At 45.1% G+C, this 16,121-nt stretch overlaps 1 protein-coding gene across 1 annotated transcript in view; it reads left to right on the top strand.

Annotated features, from left to right (window-relative positions):
- Positions 1-14,983: 14,983 nt before the first annotated feature.
- Positions 14,984-16,121, top strand: part of PPP1R16B (protein phosphatase 1 regulatory subunit 16B) — a 91,410-nt gene continuing 90,272 nt past the window's right edge. The window contains 1 exon segment of the mRNA XM_012455021.3: positions 14,984-15,233. Within this exon segment, the coding sequence (XP_012310444.1) occupies positions 14,984-15,233 (250 nt within the window).

The raw sequence follows: 16,121 nt of genomic DNA on the forward strand, positions 1-16,121 counted from the left end.
GTAGAGGGAGAATGTTCACGTGTATCAAACCTGACAGCCTGCCTCTCATTTCCATGTGCTTTATTTGGAGCAAATGGCTCCACCAGGAGTGATCTTGAAGCTGAGGGGAAGCACTATGAAGCTCTGGAAAGATGCCATAGCAGGACTTTAATCTCTTTTTATAATTTAAGACCTCAGTGAAAAGGGGAGATATGAGAAGTGACTAGTGGACTATATAGACACTGTCAGAGAAGCAACTCTGGTCTTTGTGACATATTTTTGTGCCCTAAAGGCTGCCTAGAACCTGGCATTTGGAAGGTGCTAAAAAATGGTCATTGAAATAGATAAAAAAGAAAAAAAAAAAAGGAAAACCAAAAAGGAAAAATAAAAAGGTCATTGAAATAAATATATTAGAACTTTGTAACTGTCCCTAATGAGAGACGCTACCCACAGGGGTGCAGAGGAAGGTATTGGTGAGAATTTAGTGGAATTGATTGATAGTTTTGGTTCTTTTCTTTGTACTTTCTATGTTGCTGCTGAGATTTCCTATCTGTTCTTTTATTACAAGCATAATTTCCTTTACATTCTTGAGCAAAGTTATAACTGCTTTAAAAATATTTATCTGTTAATTCCAACACCTGGGTCACCTTGAGATTGATCGCCATTGATTGCCTTTTCTCTTGAGTTTGAGTCACATTTTCCTGTTTGTTTGTTTGTTTTTAATTTGCCTAGTAATTTTGGATTACATCCTGAATGTTGTGAATGAGACCTGAAGAGACTCTGAATTCTATTCTATTCCTCAGAAAGAATTTTTTTAAAAAAAATCTGGCAGTTAACTTGACTAAACTCAACTCCAAACTGAGTCTTCCTTGGGTGGGCAAATCTGAAATCTTTGCACAATTCATTTAGCTTCAGTTGAACTACTTGAAGTCTGCCCTGTACATACATCATTCAGTGAGATTTGGGCACTGTTTATACTCAGAATTTGGGGCTACTATTCTGTGACTCTTTTCTGGGATATTTCTTCTTATTTTCTAGCTGTGGTTACCTGAGCTCTGTCTTTAAATCCCTCAAATAGTAAGAGAGAGGTTTTCTATCCAAGTTTTAGCTAGTAAGTACAGCACTGACTGGGGGGTTCCCACAGGTAAAAAACTATAAAAACACAGAAGTCATCTAGTGCCGTTTCTTTCTTTCAGGTGTTGCCTCCTCTCCAGTTTCTAATTGCTTGTAGTTGAACACATTTAGTGCCTTCCAATCTTTTTTTCTGTCTAGAGTTTGTAATTGTTTTGTGTGGGATGGTTGATCCACAAAGAGCTACTCTGTCCTTACTAGAAGCGGAACCTCTCTGATCAATAGCTTTATTCATTAAGGGATCCTGAAAGCTACCCTACTTTATTGCCCACCTCATATAGATGTCAATAAATATTTGTTTATTGGCTGAGTAAATAAGCTTTAAATTAAAATGAAAGTGAATTCACAGAGGAAATTGCCTAAAGAAAACTCTGAAACTAGTGCTTACTCATTGTTGGCATCAAGTATGAAACAGGGTATTCAGGAATGGAGTACAACTCCAGACATTTGAGTGTAGACCAAAGCGGTTAACAAAGTGAAGCTGAGATTTTAACATGAGGAGATAATTTCAATTGTGTTAGCAACACCAGTTTCATGGGATGAAACTATGGCTTATAGAGAAGTTACCAAGTTCAAAGGAAATACAGCTGGTGAGAGGGAAGCAGAGGTATGCCTGGAGTTCTGTATACCCAAGAAGAGGGAATCAAAGTGGAGGAACTTTGGCTGGAGATCAAAAAGGGGAAGTACAGAAGTAATGCTCTAAAGGCAGAATACTACAGCCTGCTTCTCTGCATGGTGACCTGGAAGGTCATAGATCCAGTACTGAGACTTCAAAACCTGTGTATTAGATGGAAACTTCACTTACCAAAATGTGGAGCATCTTGAAACTTTCTGTTTTATTCTTACTAATAGTTTCATCTCTCAGACAGGAGAGGAGAGAGGCCAGTTGCTGTTATGAATCTGGTTTGGGAGTTATTGGGTGAAGTGAAAGTGAGAAAGTGCTCACTGAGGTCAGGCGCCGTGGCTCATGCCTGTAATCTCAGCACTTTGGGAGGCCAAAGCTGGCAGATCACTTGAGGTCAGGAATTCGAGACCAGCCTGGCCAACGTGGTGAAACCTTGTCGCTACTAAAAATACAAAAATTAGCCAGGCAGGGTGGCACTTGCCTGTAGTCCCAGCCACTCAGGAGGCTGAGGTAGGAGAATCGCTTGAACCTGGGAGGCTGAGGTTCCAGTGAGCCGAGATTATGCCACAGCACTCCAGTGTGGGTGACAGAGACTTTGTCTAAAACAAACAAACAAAAAACAGAATGAAACAACAGCCAAAAAACACATAAAAATGCTCACTGAAAAAAGAAGCAGCCATAGGGGGTTGAGCCTATAGGGGTTTGGAAGGCAGATTTTATGAAATTTAGGATGAAATATATTTCCTGCTGAAGCCTCCAAAGTGATGACGGCTCCAACAGTAAGGGAAGTTATGACTTTAATCAGTTATCCTTACTCTGCATAGATTTCACTTATTTTCCTTCAAGGACTCCTCTTACAGCCATGCCTCCATGGCTCATCTTTCCTGTCTGACATTTTTTCTTTTATTTTTAAGCAGTGGGATATTAAAAATAGTTAACAAATGGCATAGAGACTGACCAATCAAAACAGATGCCAGACTAATCAGAAGAGATGCCAACCACACACAGCTGGAACATCAGCCTTACTCAGGAGCTCCCTAACCTTTCTGAGTCCCAATTTTTTTCTCTCTGAAATGGAAACAATATCTACAGTGCAGAGTTGGTGCAGTGATCCCCAGAGAGGTTACTTGCAAAGAACTGGGCAGGTGTAAGGTATGCTAGACACAGAAGCTGCCATGATTACTTGGCATTCTTTGTTTCTAGGTTCATTTCATGTATCTAGTTTATAGGTTCTAAAATGTTTGCTTTTAGTTTCATTAAGGATATGTTTTACTCTATACTGACTTCAGCAAGTGTTTGTTCTATTACCAATTGTCTGTCTGGTTTGTTAGCCAAAATGTCCCATCTCCCCGGTCATGAATACCATGGATTTTCTGAAATCTTCTTGCAATTCATGAGAAAGATCTGTTAAAGCACTTACGGTTCCTTTAGAGATTTTCCTAGTTCCTTCTTCTCCTTCTGCTTTTTATGGGTGTAAGCTTTGGAGTTAGGCAGACCTGGGTTCAAATGTCAGTTCCATCCCACACTGGCTATGCAACTCAGTTGGAATCTGCTCTCTGCGTTGCCCTCTGTCTTCCTCTTCTCATTCTTTTGTCCTCCAGGGTAGGACTTTTTCCTTCAAATTCAACTCTATGATTTTAATTGTCCCTGTTTCCTTGGAATTATTCTCTGAGCTTCAGTGAACAAACTATATGAAAAGCTTTTAAAAATTCCCATCCCAAGCCGGGCACAGTGGCTCACGCCTGTAATCCCAGCACTTTGGGAAGCCAAGACGGATGGAATCACTGGAAGTCAGGAGTTCAAGACCAGCCTGGCCAACATGGTGAAACCCCGCTACAAATACAAAAATTAGCTGGGCATGGTGGTGTGTGCCTGTAATCTCAAGTACTCAGGAGGCTGAAGCAGGAGAATCACTTGAACCCAGGAGGCGGAGGTTTCAGTGAGCTGAAATCATGCCAACACACTCCAGTCTGGGCAACAGAGAAAGACTCTGCTTCAAAAAAATAAATAAATAAAAATAAAATCTATCCCAACCTCTTCCTAACTGGCTAAGAACATCCCTGGCTAAAGGGGAGGAGATAGCTTGTGATGGATATTTGAGGTCTCTGAAATGGAGAGACTGGTCTTATAAGGCAGCAAACTATGCTTCCCTTCCTCTCTTATGCTGGCAATGGTGTGGAGCCCAAGAAGCTTGGAATAGACAAGACAGTGATTCCCAGATCTGGATGGGGAAGGGTGTTGGCTGGTGACAGTGCCTCCGTCCTTCTCCATTCCTGAATGGAACCTATCCAATGACCAACAACATGCTATCTCCCCACACTCCGGGGCCAGCCTTGGGAGGGCAAGTAGGAACTAAGAAAAAACTATAAAGGAGTTGCAAGTGCTTTAAAAGATCTTCCTGGTGAAATCCAAGATGTCAGAAAATCCATGGTATTAGTGATCAGGGAGATAAGGGGATATTCTGGTTAACAAACCAGATAGACCAATTTGTAATAGAACAAATACTTGCTAACATCCATATGGAGTAAAACAGGGGCTGCCCTCCTCTGCTTGAGTTCCTAGAGTCTGGATCTAGTCACCTTAACAGGATGGAGTACAGTTCTTCTTTGCCTCTTAGGGTGGGTTATTGGAAAAATTCCTATGTGAACCTGAGATTTTTCTTGATGCTTGCCTACCATGGATGCCATGGTGAAGTTTTTGCTGTTGTTTGAATGATATCCTGGGATTTGAGGGCCTTTCCACTCATATCTGATAACTTTCTAGATCCTTGGCCTCCCAAAGTGCTGGGATTACAGGCATAAACCACCATGCCCAGGCAAGGATTGTAATCAGTGGATACAAAGACAACTATTGGATGCCAAGCTCTTGGGCAGCATGATGTAGAACAGAATCGCGTACTCAGTACTCAGTGTGAATGCAGCCACTTCGCACCTCTTCAGCCGTGGCAAGCTTTGCTAATTGATCACAACACACATTCTTCCTGTTATCATTCACACATAGCTTCATAATGCCTCTCCTCACAATGCACAAGTAGCCACCACCAACCTAAGTGGCACAAGAGAGGAGAGTTTGGCCATGAGGGTCATACTGGGAGAGAAAGGCAGGGATTCGAGGCCACCCCCAGCCTACCCGATGTGAAGGGCCATCCCCTATTTAACAACTGTGTAACCCAGGAGTGTGTTCCGTAGCCACAGGTGGCCTCCTTTGGAAAATAATCTCTCCAGCTGCAAAAGGAGTTTTTATCTCCCTGTCAAGGAAGGGGGTGGACTACATTCCCTCAAGCCTAGAGAAACTGTTTGTAATTTGACTCCCATTTCCCCAAGCTTAGCTATTATATAAGCTGCTTTAGAAGACAGGCTGTTTGGTTTAGCACCGTGACTGTGACTGACTAATGTGTTTGTAGACATCGCATCGGCTTTGTGTGTGCCCCTGTCCTTGGCACCCTTGTTCCCGTCCCCTAAGGACTTCTCCACACTGCTGTACTTACCCACAAGTGTGTGGGCCTCCCCAGGTTCAAGTTCTTGTGGGGAAACTCAGCAGGAAAGACTGATGTGTTCATGGGTATTCCTTTACCTGTTCGAGCTGTAGCCTCCTTTGAAGTTTTCTTGGAGCTGAGCCTGAGCGCTGCTTCACCCTGACACGCAGAACTGATCCAAATTGTCAATCAGTATCTGCTTAAAATGGTCCTTGCAAGTTGTGTAGCCTGGTGGTTACCAAATGCTGGTGCAGATATACATGATAAAGTGCTTACTCCCAATACGATGCCATCCCCTGCAGGCCAGGAATGGGGCTCACGGGCCTTCACGGGGCCAGTCCCACCTACCACTCAACATAGACCTCTAAAGGCTATGGAGTTCCTGGTAGTGGGGACTCCAGCATCATGCCATTGGGGGGGCTTTGTTGAATTGTCACTGTTAGACAGTTTATCCCCATTCCAGGCTGATCCTAGTTGTTCTTTTTAAAAATTATTCTTGTGTTTATTTTTTAATTGATTTTTTTTTTTTTTTTTGAGGCAGCGTCTTGTTCTGTCACCCAGGCTGGAGTGGAGTGGTGTGATCATAGCTCACTGCAGCCTCGAACCCCTGGGCTCAAGTGATCCTCCCTCCTTGGTCTCCCAAGTACCTGGGGCTAGAGGCACACGCCACCACACCTGGCTAATTTTATTTTATTTTTTTGTAGAGACGGGATCTTGCTGTATTGCCCAGCTGTGGATCCCACTTCTTCATATTGTCTGTGCATGAGTCTCAGTCTGCTCTCCAGAGGCCTGGAACAAAGCCGATTCTTCCTTGATGCCTTTTGTTAACACCTGGTCCCCTGCTCCCAATATGGCCCAGCCAGTTCAGACAGAGTTCAGCCGGGCTGTTACTGTTCCACTGCTGGACATGATGACACGATTCTTTTCCTGGGACAGCTCAAGATGTATGAGTTGTTTCATCACTCTTTGTTCTTGTTGAACTTGTGGTTTTTGAATCCTGCCTCCCCTACCTCCAGGCTCCCCAATACACACAAAGTCCTGCCAAATGGGGTTATAGTCAGTGGGCTTCAGGGGACAGAGACAAGTCAGAGATCTGAACGAAGGGGCACAGCTGGGAGAACTGGAGTTACAGAGGAGGCCTGTGGGGATCTGAGTATCAAAACTGATTTAAAACCAGGAGCTTGGTCTATGATGACAACGCCCAAAGTCTAGAAGGTCCATCCTAGCAGGAGTAGGACAGTCAGTCCACAAAAATCCCATAAGAATGAGATTGGGGGAGACAACAGTGATTTCTAATTCAGGTATTTGGAGCACCAAGGGCCCCAGAAGTCTCTTTGCTCATGAGTTAAAGCATCTTTATGCTGGAAAAAAAAATGATGCTATTATTCAAAGAAGTGTGTTGTGGGAGGGCGGGAGTGTACATCCTTTAGGAGAGAAAGTAGGTCCCGAGTGAGATCCCAGGAGTAGGGAAGCCAGCGCTGTTTGTTTTGTTTTCTTTTTTCCCCTGTGCTCAATGGTACAGGAAACACAGGAAAAAAGGACCCATCGCCTTCCTCCAGGCTGCTGCCAATATTGTGTAGAGAAGAATAGCTGAAGAACATGAAAACAAATCTTCACATTTTCTTTTAGCAGTGTGAACTTTGAAACACTTTCTGACTCATATTTTAAAATCTCTCAAATTTGAATTCACCTTCCTTCGTGTTGTTTTTCTTGAGGCACTAGGCTCGAGTCCAAAGATGTGTCAACTGGCTGCTCCCCCAGAATTAAGGAGTCACAAAGCCTGGGCTCCCTTCTCCCAGCTGTGTGGGCAGGGTTTCTCTGCAAAGCACCTGGCTTTGACCTTCCTACCCTTCCTCAAAGCTGAGCCTCACCTTGGCCTGAAGAGCCAATAAATAACCACTGTAGGGGGAAAAGGAGATATTTGGTAATATGCCTCAGCAAGAGGCCATTCATCTTGCTACAAGATGAAATAGGTATCCCTCTGGGGTCCCTATTTCTATACCCCTAAAAATATCATTGCTGTCTCTCAGGATACTTTTGGCTATAGGTAGCAACATCCAATTCAACTGGCTCAAATAATACAGGGGCTTTTGTTGGCTTGGATAACTGAAATCCTGAGACCCCTTAGTTAAAGGACCCTGTTTCCCTCTGGTGACTGCCAAGCACTGGCTTCATCCAAAAGCCAGCGTCTTGCAGGGATGGTGGCAGCGTGGCTTCCAGGAACAACTGGGCTTTATGCTTCCAGTTCACAAGTTGTGAGAAGAGAGAGCTTCTGATTGGGCCAACTCACGACACGTGCCTAGCCCCAACCAATCACTGCGGCTGGGCTCAGGCAGCTACTGACAAGCTCTGGCCAATCAGGACCCAGCACTGGGTAATAATGTGGGAATACACAGATCACCACCAAACCAGCGCCTCTGTAGTTTTCCCAGAGGCATATTTATTCCCCTAAACAACACTCTTATAATAGTCTTCCTTCTTATTTGTGGGTGGGGAGTGTGAGGGGTTCTGTAGTACATCCTGCCCACTCCCTTGGCTCCACCTCTCCACCCAAACCTTGCCATACTTTCTTGCCCTTCTCCTAAAGGGTCAGCCCTCTGGAGCTAAGTCTCTGCCTCCCCAGATGTGCACTGACTCTGTGTCAACAAGAGGAATGAAGTTCAGGCTTTGTCAGACAATAGGGGCTGAGTTAAAGCTCTGGGGGAAGAGGTGAACATACCTCATTGGCCTGTTTCTGCTTCCCCAAGGGTCAAGTGCCTTGGCCTCAGACTTCCTGCTGGCCACAATCAAACTATTTTGGTTTATCCACCCAGATGTTAGAAAAATTAAGTACCCCGCCCTATTTCTCCTTGCCTCTGATTTCTCTTCTCACATCACACATACTTCCTGGATTACTTAACCTGACCTGGCCTCCACAGACCTCTCCCCCAGATATCTTGCCAGTCCTGGACATTCTGTTGACTTGTGGGCCCGTATATCCCATTCTCTGCAGGATGGTCTGTCTGGATTTTCCAATGCTGGGCTTGCTGTATCTCCATGGAGCTGGTTTTCCTCCAAATGAGGTCTTCCTTGGGGATCCCCTTTAAGTTTTGATGATAACTAGTGCTCTCCCAGATCCTGGCAATTTGGGCTGCGTTCCCATCACCCTCTGGGGCTTTCTCTGGAAGTGTGGACAGGTAAGCCCAGATCTCATGAGGAGGCAGGTCTGCAGCCCATTGGAGCCATGGCTGCTGTGGGCTGCCCCAGCACCCAGGCCGGTGCCCTGTCTTGGGGCCACCCAGCTGCTGCATTTTCAGCACCATGGCAGTTCTTTAATTAGATCAAGCAGGGTTTTCTCAGACAGGGGTGGGAGGAAGTGTGTGGGTCTATTGGGGGAAACTAGGTCACCTGAAAACCAGTAATCAAGAGGGAGCTGTCCTCGAGCCCCAGCTCCAAGGAACCCAGAGAGGCGAGGTGGGAGGGGCCGGCGGGGAGGGCCAAGTCAGAGAAAATGTGCCTCTGGCCCCTTTTACTGGCCCTTGGGAGACTGTGTTCTCACCTTTTCTCCAGGGGGCTGGGCAACTGCCCTTAATTCCTTTGCTGGGAGTAGGGAGGACACTGCAGTGGTGCCTGCCTTCTCTCTGCCTGGAGCCTGCTGTCCTGGGGCCATGGAAGGAGCACTGTGCTGTGAGTCAGGCCCCAGGTTTAGTTACTGCTCAGTCTCTGTATCCTTGGAGCACGTCACCCACTTCTGTGTGTCTGTGCCATCCATCCACTGCACAGGGACTGTGTCTGTCTTTACCCTGCTGCCTCTGTAGCTCTGAGCATAGGCCTGGCATGTGGTAGATGCCCCCTAAATATTTGTCAAACAAAATAATGTGCTTAGATGAGTGTTTCTCTTATAAGATTATTGCCACGAGGATCAGTGGCAAGACAGTTTCCCAAATGTCAGTCACTTACACGTTTTGCCAACACTAAATGCCATCATCATTAAATTTTTGTTTACTATCAACTTGCTAGTTTTCAACTGAAATAGATTTGTTGAAAAAGGAAATTTCATATCACAACCACAAACAAACAGTAACTGTGAAAACAAATCCACAAGAAACAAAATAATGTCATTACATTCTAGTTATAGTGGTTTGCCCAGGCCAGGAGCCTGAGACCTGCTTTCTCTTTGTTTACAAGGGGAATTGGCATGGTTATAAAGATGTTATGGGTCTATTAGCCTCAGACTGACACTTTTCTCTGGAGAAAGTCTGAAAGATTAAAAGAGAGGTGAAAAGCGTATATACCCTGCTCTCTGTGTGGGTCCATGTTATGTCAAGACTTGTTCTTGTACTTTTGAAAATTTCCTTGGAGTGGATTCTCCTTCCACACTTAGGGAAGCACTTGGCTGAGGTGATGGCTGGGGAGGTCCTTTGAAAGGGATAAAGTGCTTTAACAGTGTAAGTGATTGGTACCACTACTCTTATCCTTACTTTTAGCATGTTTTTGGTACCTCTTTCTAACAATGAAGAAATGAGTAACTGTATACATAGTCTTAGGGCTGAAAGACATCTCACAGAATATTTAGGCCAATCTGACACGGGTGGAATTTTTTTTTGAGATGGAGTCTCGCTCTATCGCCAGGCTAGAGTAGAGTGGCACAATCTCAGCTCACTGCAATCTCTGCCTCCCAGGTGCAAACAATTCCCCTGCCTCAGCCTCCCAAGTAGCTGGAACTACAGAGTAGCTGGGACAACAGGCACCACCATGCCTGGCTAATTTTTTGTATTTTACTAGAGACGGGGTTTCACCATGTGAGCCAGGATGGTCTCAATCTCCTGACTTCATGATTTGCCTGCCTTGGCCTCCCAAAGTGCTGGGATTACAGGTGTGAGCCACTGCGCCTGGCCCACAGGTGGAAATTTTATCTTCCAGTGAGTGATGGGGAATTTACCACCTCCTGAGGCAGCCATTAATCATGAGCACCTTTGTTGAATTGCTTGTTGGACAGCTCTGGAGGCCGATGTCTGTTCTTGGAGTGCAAACAACTGCTTCCTTGTACTTCCTTGTTCCTCCAAATGAGGTCTTCCTTGGGGATCCCCTTTAAGGGTTGATGGTAACCATTGCTCTCTCAGGTCCTGGAAGTTGGGCTATGTTCCTGTTATCCTCTGGGTCTTTATCTGGAAATGTTGACAGGTGAGCCCAGGTCTCATGGAGAGGCCAGTCTGTAGCCCATTGGAGCCTGGCTGCTGTGTGCCCCAGCACCAAGGCCAGTGCACTGTCTTGGGACCACCCAGCTACTGTGTTCACCCTGCTCTGTGTTGGGGAGACTCACAGGCTATCTTTCTTTTCTTGTGCAGATTGGAGTTCTGGTTATTTGGAAACTGCTGTCTTGTTCTGCCTAAGACAGAGCTTGTTAACTCAAATGACATTGGAGCTGGCAAATGATGTCAGTTAGTAAGGGCCGTCAGGTGGGAGTAATGGGGAGCATTGGGGACTATGGTAAAGGAGAGCGTATGTGCCCTATCTAAAAGGGAGAGCCCAACTCTACATCAGTTAATGGTGATGCCATGTGAGCCCACTGTGGCCACATACCGAGATCTGTTCTAAGAAAAGCCGAACCCCCAATGTTGGATATTAAATCTCCAAGTTGTAAATGTTAGCAATGAATTAAAATATTGTAAAACGTGATGTGGACTATGACCAAACAAACCAACAAACATGATGTGGATCACGGGGGGCTTTCTGGCTAGGCCTGGCCACAGCCACAAGTGGTTCATCACTGCCAACAAGACGTCTCTGCTCCCTTTGGGCTGGGCAGTCACGTCCTCTTCCAGCCATGTTTGTGCATGTTGGTTGCCAGAATTCCCTCCACTGTGGTCAGCCACTCTGCACGCCTTTGAATGCTGCCTAACTCCCTCTCAGCTCGTGTCTGCTCCTTTCATCTGGTGAAATCCTACTTATGCTTTGAGATTCAAATCCATTGTCCTGTATTCTGGAGAGCCTTTCTGGAGAACCCCAGGCGGACTGGCTCTTCCATTGTCTGGCTGTGCTATGTTGGGTAAAGGACTTAATCTCTCTGTGCTTTAGTTTCCTCATCTGGAAAAGGGGCATGATAGTACCTAGTATTACTATTTTATTAGGTTACTGGGATAATTAAGTGGATATAAGATAAATTGACAGACAGAAGGCCAAACTGGTCCCCATCCATCTCTGAATTAGGGCTTGTCACAGAGCAGGACTTCATTAAATGTTTGCTTACTTGAGGAAGTGGAGTGAATTAAACTTATGGTCTGCTAGCTTCCAGAGACGTCTGACTATAATGATGATACTGTGTGGTTGTGCATTCAACTCTTCTGAATGCCTTACTTCTAGAGAAGCAACCAAGACATCTATCTAACAAGCTAAAATAGAAAGCAGAGACAATCCCAAATGCTGGTGGGGAACTGGATCACTCATATATTGCTGGAGGGCATGAAACCAGCACAGCCACTCTGGAGAACAGTTGGGCAGTTTTCTTTTAAAAGTAAACATGAGCCAGGCACAGTAGCTCATGCCTGTAATCCCAGCACTTTGGGAGGCCGAGGTGGGCAGATCACCTGAGGTCAGGAGTTTGAGACCAGCCTGGCCGACATGATGAAACCTCATCTCTACAAAAATACAAAAATTAGCTGGGCATGATGGCAGATGCCTGTAAACTCAGCTACTTGGGAGGCTGAGGTAGGAGAATCACTTGAACCTGGGAGGCAGAGTTTGCAGTGAGCCAAGATCGTGCCATTGTACTCCAGCCTGGGCGACAGAGACAGAGCGAGATCCATCTAAAAAAAAAAAAAAAAAGTAAACGTGCAATTACCATATACCTTATCACTTGTACTCTTGGGCATTTTCTCCTGAGAAACAAAAGCTTATGTTTACACAATCTGTAGATGAACTGGAAACAGTGCCGATGTTCTTCAATAAGTAAATGGTTAAACAAATTGAGGCCATCCTTAAAATGGAATACTACCCAGCAACAAAAGGAAAAGCACTATTGATGCATGCAGCAGTGTGGATGAATCTCAAAGGAATGATGCTGGTGAAAAAGCCAATCTTCAAAGGTTATCTGCTATCTGATTCTGTTTATATAACATCTTCTGAAATGACAAAATTCTAGAGATGGGGAACAGATTAGTAATTGCCAAGGCAGGGACAGGAGTGGGTTGGAGGGGGAGCTTGGAGAAGGAGATGGGTGTGGTTATGAACTGTGGTGGTAGATACATTGATACAATTGCATAAAACAAAACTCATCCAAATAAGTACATGTAAAATTGGGGAAATCGGCATAAGATTGGTGGATTGTATCACTGTCAGGTTTCTGGCTGTGATTTTGTATAGTAGTTTTCAAGATGCTACCACTGGGATAAACTGGGTGACGTGTACACAGGATCTCTCTGTACTATTTGTTGTAGCTGCCTGTGAATCTACAATGACCTAAAATAAAAAGCTTAATTAGTTGAAAGTGCCTTGCAAGTGCATTCAAAACAAAAATCAAAACAAAACAAACAAAAAAAAAACAAAAGGCAACCAAAGCCAGCTAGCTTGTCTCCCGCTGAGTCTTGCCATTGGCTTATTAATGCTGGAGGCCACACCCACTCAGACCCTGGGACTTTTGCTGTTTGGACATTGCCAAGGCAACCCCTTTCCCATTCTGCCTGTTTGCTTTCCAGTCTCCGAGCTGGAAGACACATGAAGAACGATCTGGATCTGACCCAACCTGAGCACCTGAGGATTTAGCCTGAACCCTGCTCTTCAGCTTCTGTAGAACGGGCTTTTGGAGGGGCGGGTGACATGGGTGACCCAGGAGATTAACAATGCTTCCTGAAAACAACCAGGAGCTAACCCAATACTCTTTGAGACAGCAGGCCCCATCACACGGATGTAGACTCCTTACCCAACAACCCAAAACCAGCCTTGCCTGTTGGTTCACAGACATGCTGCATTTACATCTCCCTACCATTCCTCCTCTGAGCTTGTATCTCATTGCTTAGGTGACTTAATATTTTGGGCCAGCTCTTTTTTAAAAAAAATATTTTTATTTTTTTGTAGAGATAGAGGTCTTGCTATGTTCCCCAGGCTGGTCTGGAACTCCTGGCCTCAAGCTGTCCTTCCACCCTGGACTCCCAAAATGTTGAGATTGCAGGCATGAGCCCCTGCATCCAGCCCCAGCTCTTTTTATTCCTTGTACCTGCAACTTCTGGGAGGTGGATAGAACACTTTGCAGGTGGGGGAACAGGCTTAGAGAGGATCAAGTGATTGTCCTAAGACCCTTTCCCTCTGTGTCTGAGAGTCCATAGAATGCGTGCTGAAGACCAGCTGGCTTTAGACTCTGAAATTTTGTTGACCTCATGTTGTTTGAGACTCATGAGAGCAAGAGGTGTAATTTTTTTTTTAAAGGTCATCCAAATAGAGCAACTTTTAAGATTTTTCTATGTCCTAGTAGTTCAGCATTTTTCAAACTTTTTGGTCTTAGGGTTTCTTTAGTTCCTTACATTGAGGATCCCAAAGAGCTTTTGTTTATGTGGATTATATCTGTCAATATTTATCATATTATAAATGAATACTGAGAAATTTTTAAAAATAGCATTGATTCCTTTAAGATAAAACCATAAACTCATGATATATTATAACAATATAATAATCTGCAACATATTTTTATTAGACTATTATAAGAACATAACATATCATATGTAACATTTTGATGAAAAATAGCAATTTTTCAAAACAAAATTTAGCGAGCAAAGTGATGTTTAAAAATTTTGCAAAATTCTTTATGTTGAGCTTAGCAGCAGCTGGGTTCTTATATCTACTTATGCATTTAGTGTGTTGCAATGTCACTTTTCATACAGCTTTGGAAACCCCTGTATACTCATGAGATAGTGGAAATATTAATAATAGTATAGTTATGAAAATAGTTTTGACCTATGGACTTCTTGAAAGGGTTTCAGGGATTCCCTAGGGGGTTCCCGGACCACACTTTGAGAACCATGGCAATAATGTGTTATTTCTTCTGGTCTCTTTCTAGTCCAGTCCCTCCTGTCTCCATAACAACTTGCATCCCTTAGTGATCAGAACAAAAGAGGCTTGAGCAGAAGTGTCAGATAGTCGTATTTCTGAGGCCTTGAACATTTGTATAGTCTCCAGATTATAGGGGATCTGCAGTCCCTATCATGTCCTGACCCTTCCTGTACCCCTTCTGGTTCCAGCACCCACAAACTCAAATCCTTAAAGTAAGGAGATTCTATATAAGAAAGCTAAAAGAGCATGCTTCCTGTTGATGGCTGTGGCTAGAGAGGCAGACAACCAACACTATCCAATAGAGCTTTTTGCAGTGATGGAAATATTCTCTATCTGCACCATCCAATATGAAGCACGTGGCGACCATGCACATGAAATGTGGATAATGCAACCAAGGAACTAAATTATTTTACTTTATTTAATTAATTTAAATGTAAATAGCCACAGGTGGCTACTGGATACTGTATCAGACAGTACAGCCAGACCTTGCTGATACTTAGAGGGCTACTGTAAGGGTTTACATTTTTCTCCGAGCAGTGGAAGGAAAACCTTAAAAGCGTTTTGAACACGGGGCGGCGGGGTGATCTCACATAATTGGATCTGAGTTGGGGAGTCTGACTCGTGTTCATCTGTGTCTCCCTCCTTGCCACAGGCCCCACCATGAGGCCCCAGCCCCACCAGAGGCCCCGCGCTGCCCTGGCCCCCGGTGCACCGTGCTAGCCCCCAGCCAGGGCGTGGGGAGGGCGGTGGCCATGGCCAGCCACGTGGACCTGCTGACGGAGCTGCAGCTGCTGGAGAAGGTGCCCACACTGGAGCGGCTGCGCGCCGCCCAGAAGCGCCGGGCCCAGCAGCTGAAGAAGTGGGCACAGTACGAGCAGGACTTGGAGCACCGCAAGCGGAAGCATGAGCGGAAGCGCAGCGCGGGCGGCCGCCGCAGGAAAGTGTCCTTCGAGGCCAGCGTGGCCCTGCTGGAGGCTTCGCTGAGGAATGACGCCGAGGAAGGTAGGCGCCTCTGTGCCCTGGCCGCCATGCAGCTGCCTTGGCCTCTGATCAGGGCTTGGAATCCAGGTTCTGTGCAGTAGATGTGTGGGCAAGGCGGGTCTGCAGACCCTTTTCCAAGTTCCAGCAGCCCCACTCCTCTTAGGAAGTGGACATTCCTAGGAAAAGCTTGAAATTTATCTTAGACTTTTTTCTTTTTTCTAAGACGGGCCTCGCTCTGTCTCCCAGGCTGAAGTATAATGGCGCGATCTTGGCTCACTGCAACCTCTGCCACCCAGGGTCGAGTGATCCTTCCACCTCAGCTTCCTGAGTAGCTGGGACCACAGGCACACTGCCACCATACTCAGCTAATTTTTTTTTTTTTTTTTTTTTGAGATGGAGTTTCGCTCTTGTTGCCCAGGCTGGAGTGCAGTGGCCTGATATACACAGCTAATTTTTTAAAAAGAATTTTTTTTAGAAGTGGGGGGGTCTCATTTTGTTGCCCAGGCTGGTCTCGAACACCTGAGCTCAAGCGACCTGTCCGCAGTGGTCTCCCAAGGTGCTGGGATTACAGGCATGAGCCACAGCACCAGGCCTAGACTTTTTGTTTAAACATCTTCATTCGTTTTTATGTATTTATTTATTTAGACATAGGGTCTCACTATGTTGCCCAGGCTGGTCTCAAACTCCCAGCTTAAAGGGATCCTCATGCCTCAGCCTCCCAAGTAGCTAAGATTATAGGCATGCCACCTTGCCCAACATTTTTTTTTTTTTAATTTTGGAAACAAGGATTCCACCCTTTGGCTAATGAATGCCATAATAACTTTCTTTCTCTCCCACAAATATTTATAGACACCCTACTTCTTTTGCATTACTTTCCTAGATATAGTGGTGAACAAGTTGGATCTGGTT

Source organism: Aotus nancymaae, unplaced genomic scaffold (assembly GCF_030222135.1).
Source record: "Aotus nancymaae isolate 86718 unplaced genomic scaffold, 86718_ANA_hifiasm-v0.15.2.pri h1tg000029l, whole genome shotgun sequence".
Lineage (NCBI taxonomy): Eukaryota > Metazoa > Chordata > Mammalia > Primates > Aotidae > Aotus > Aotus nancymaae.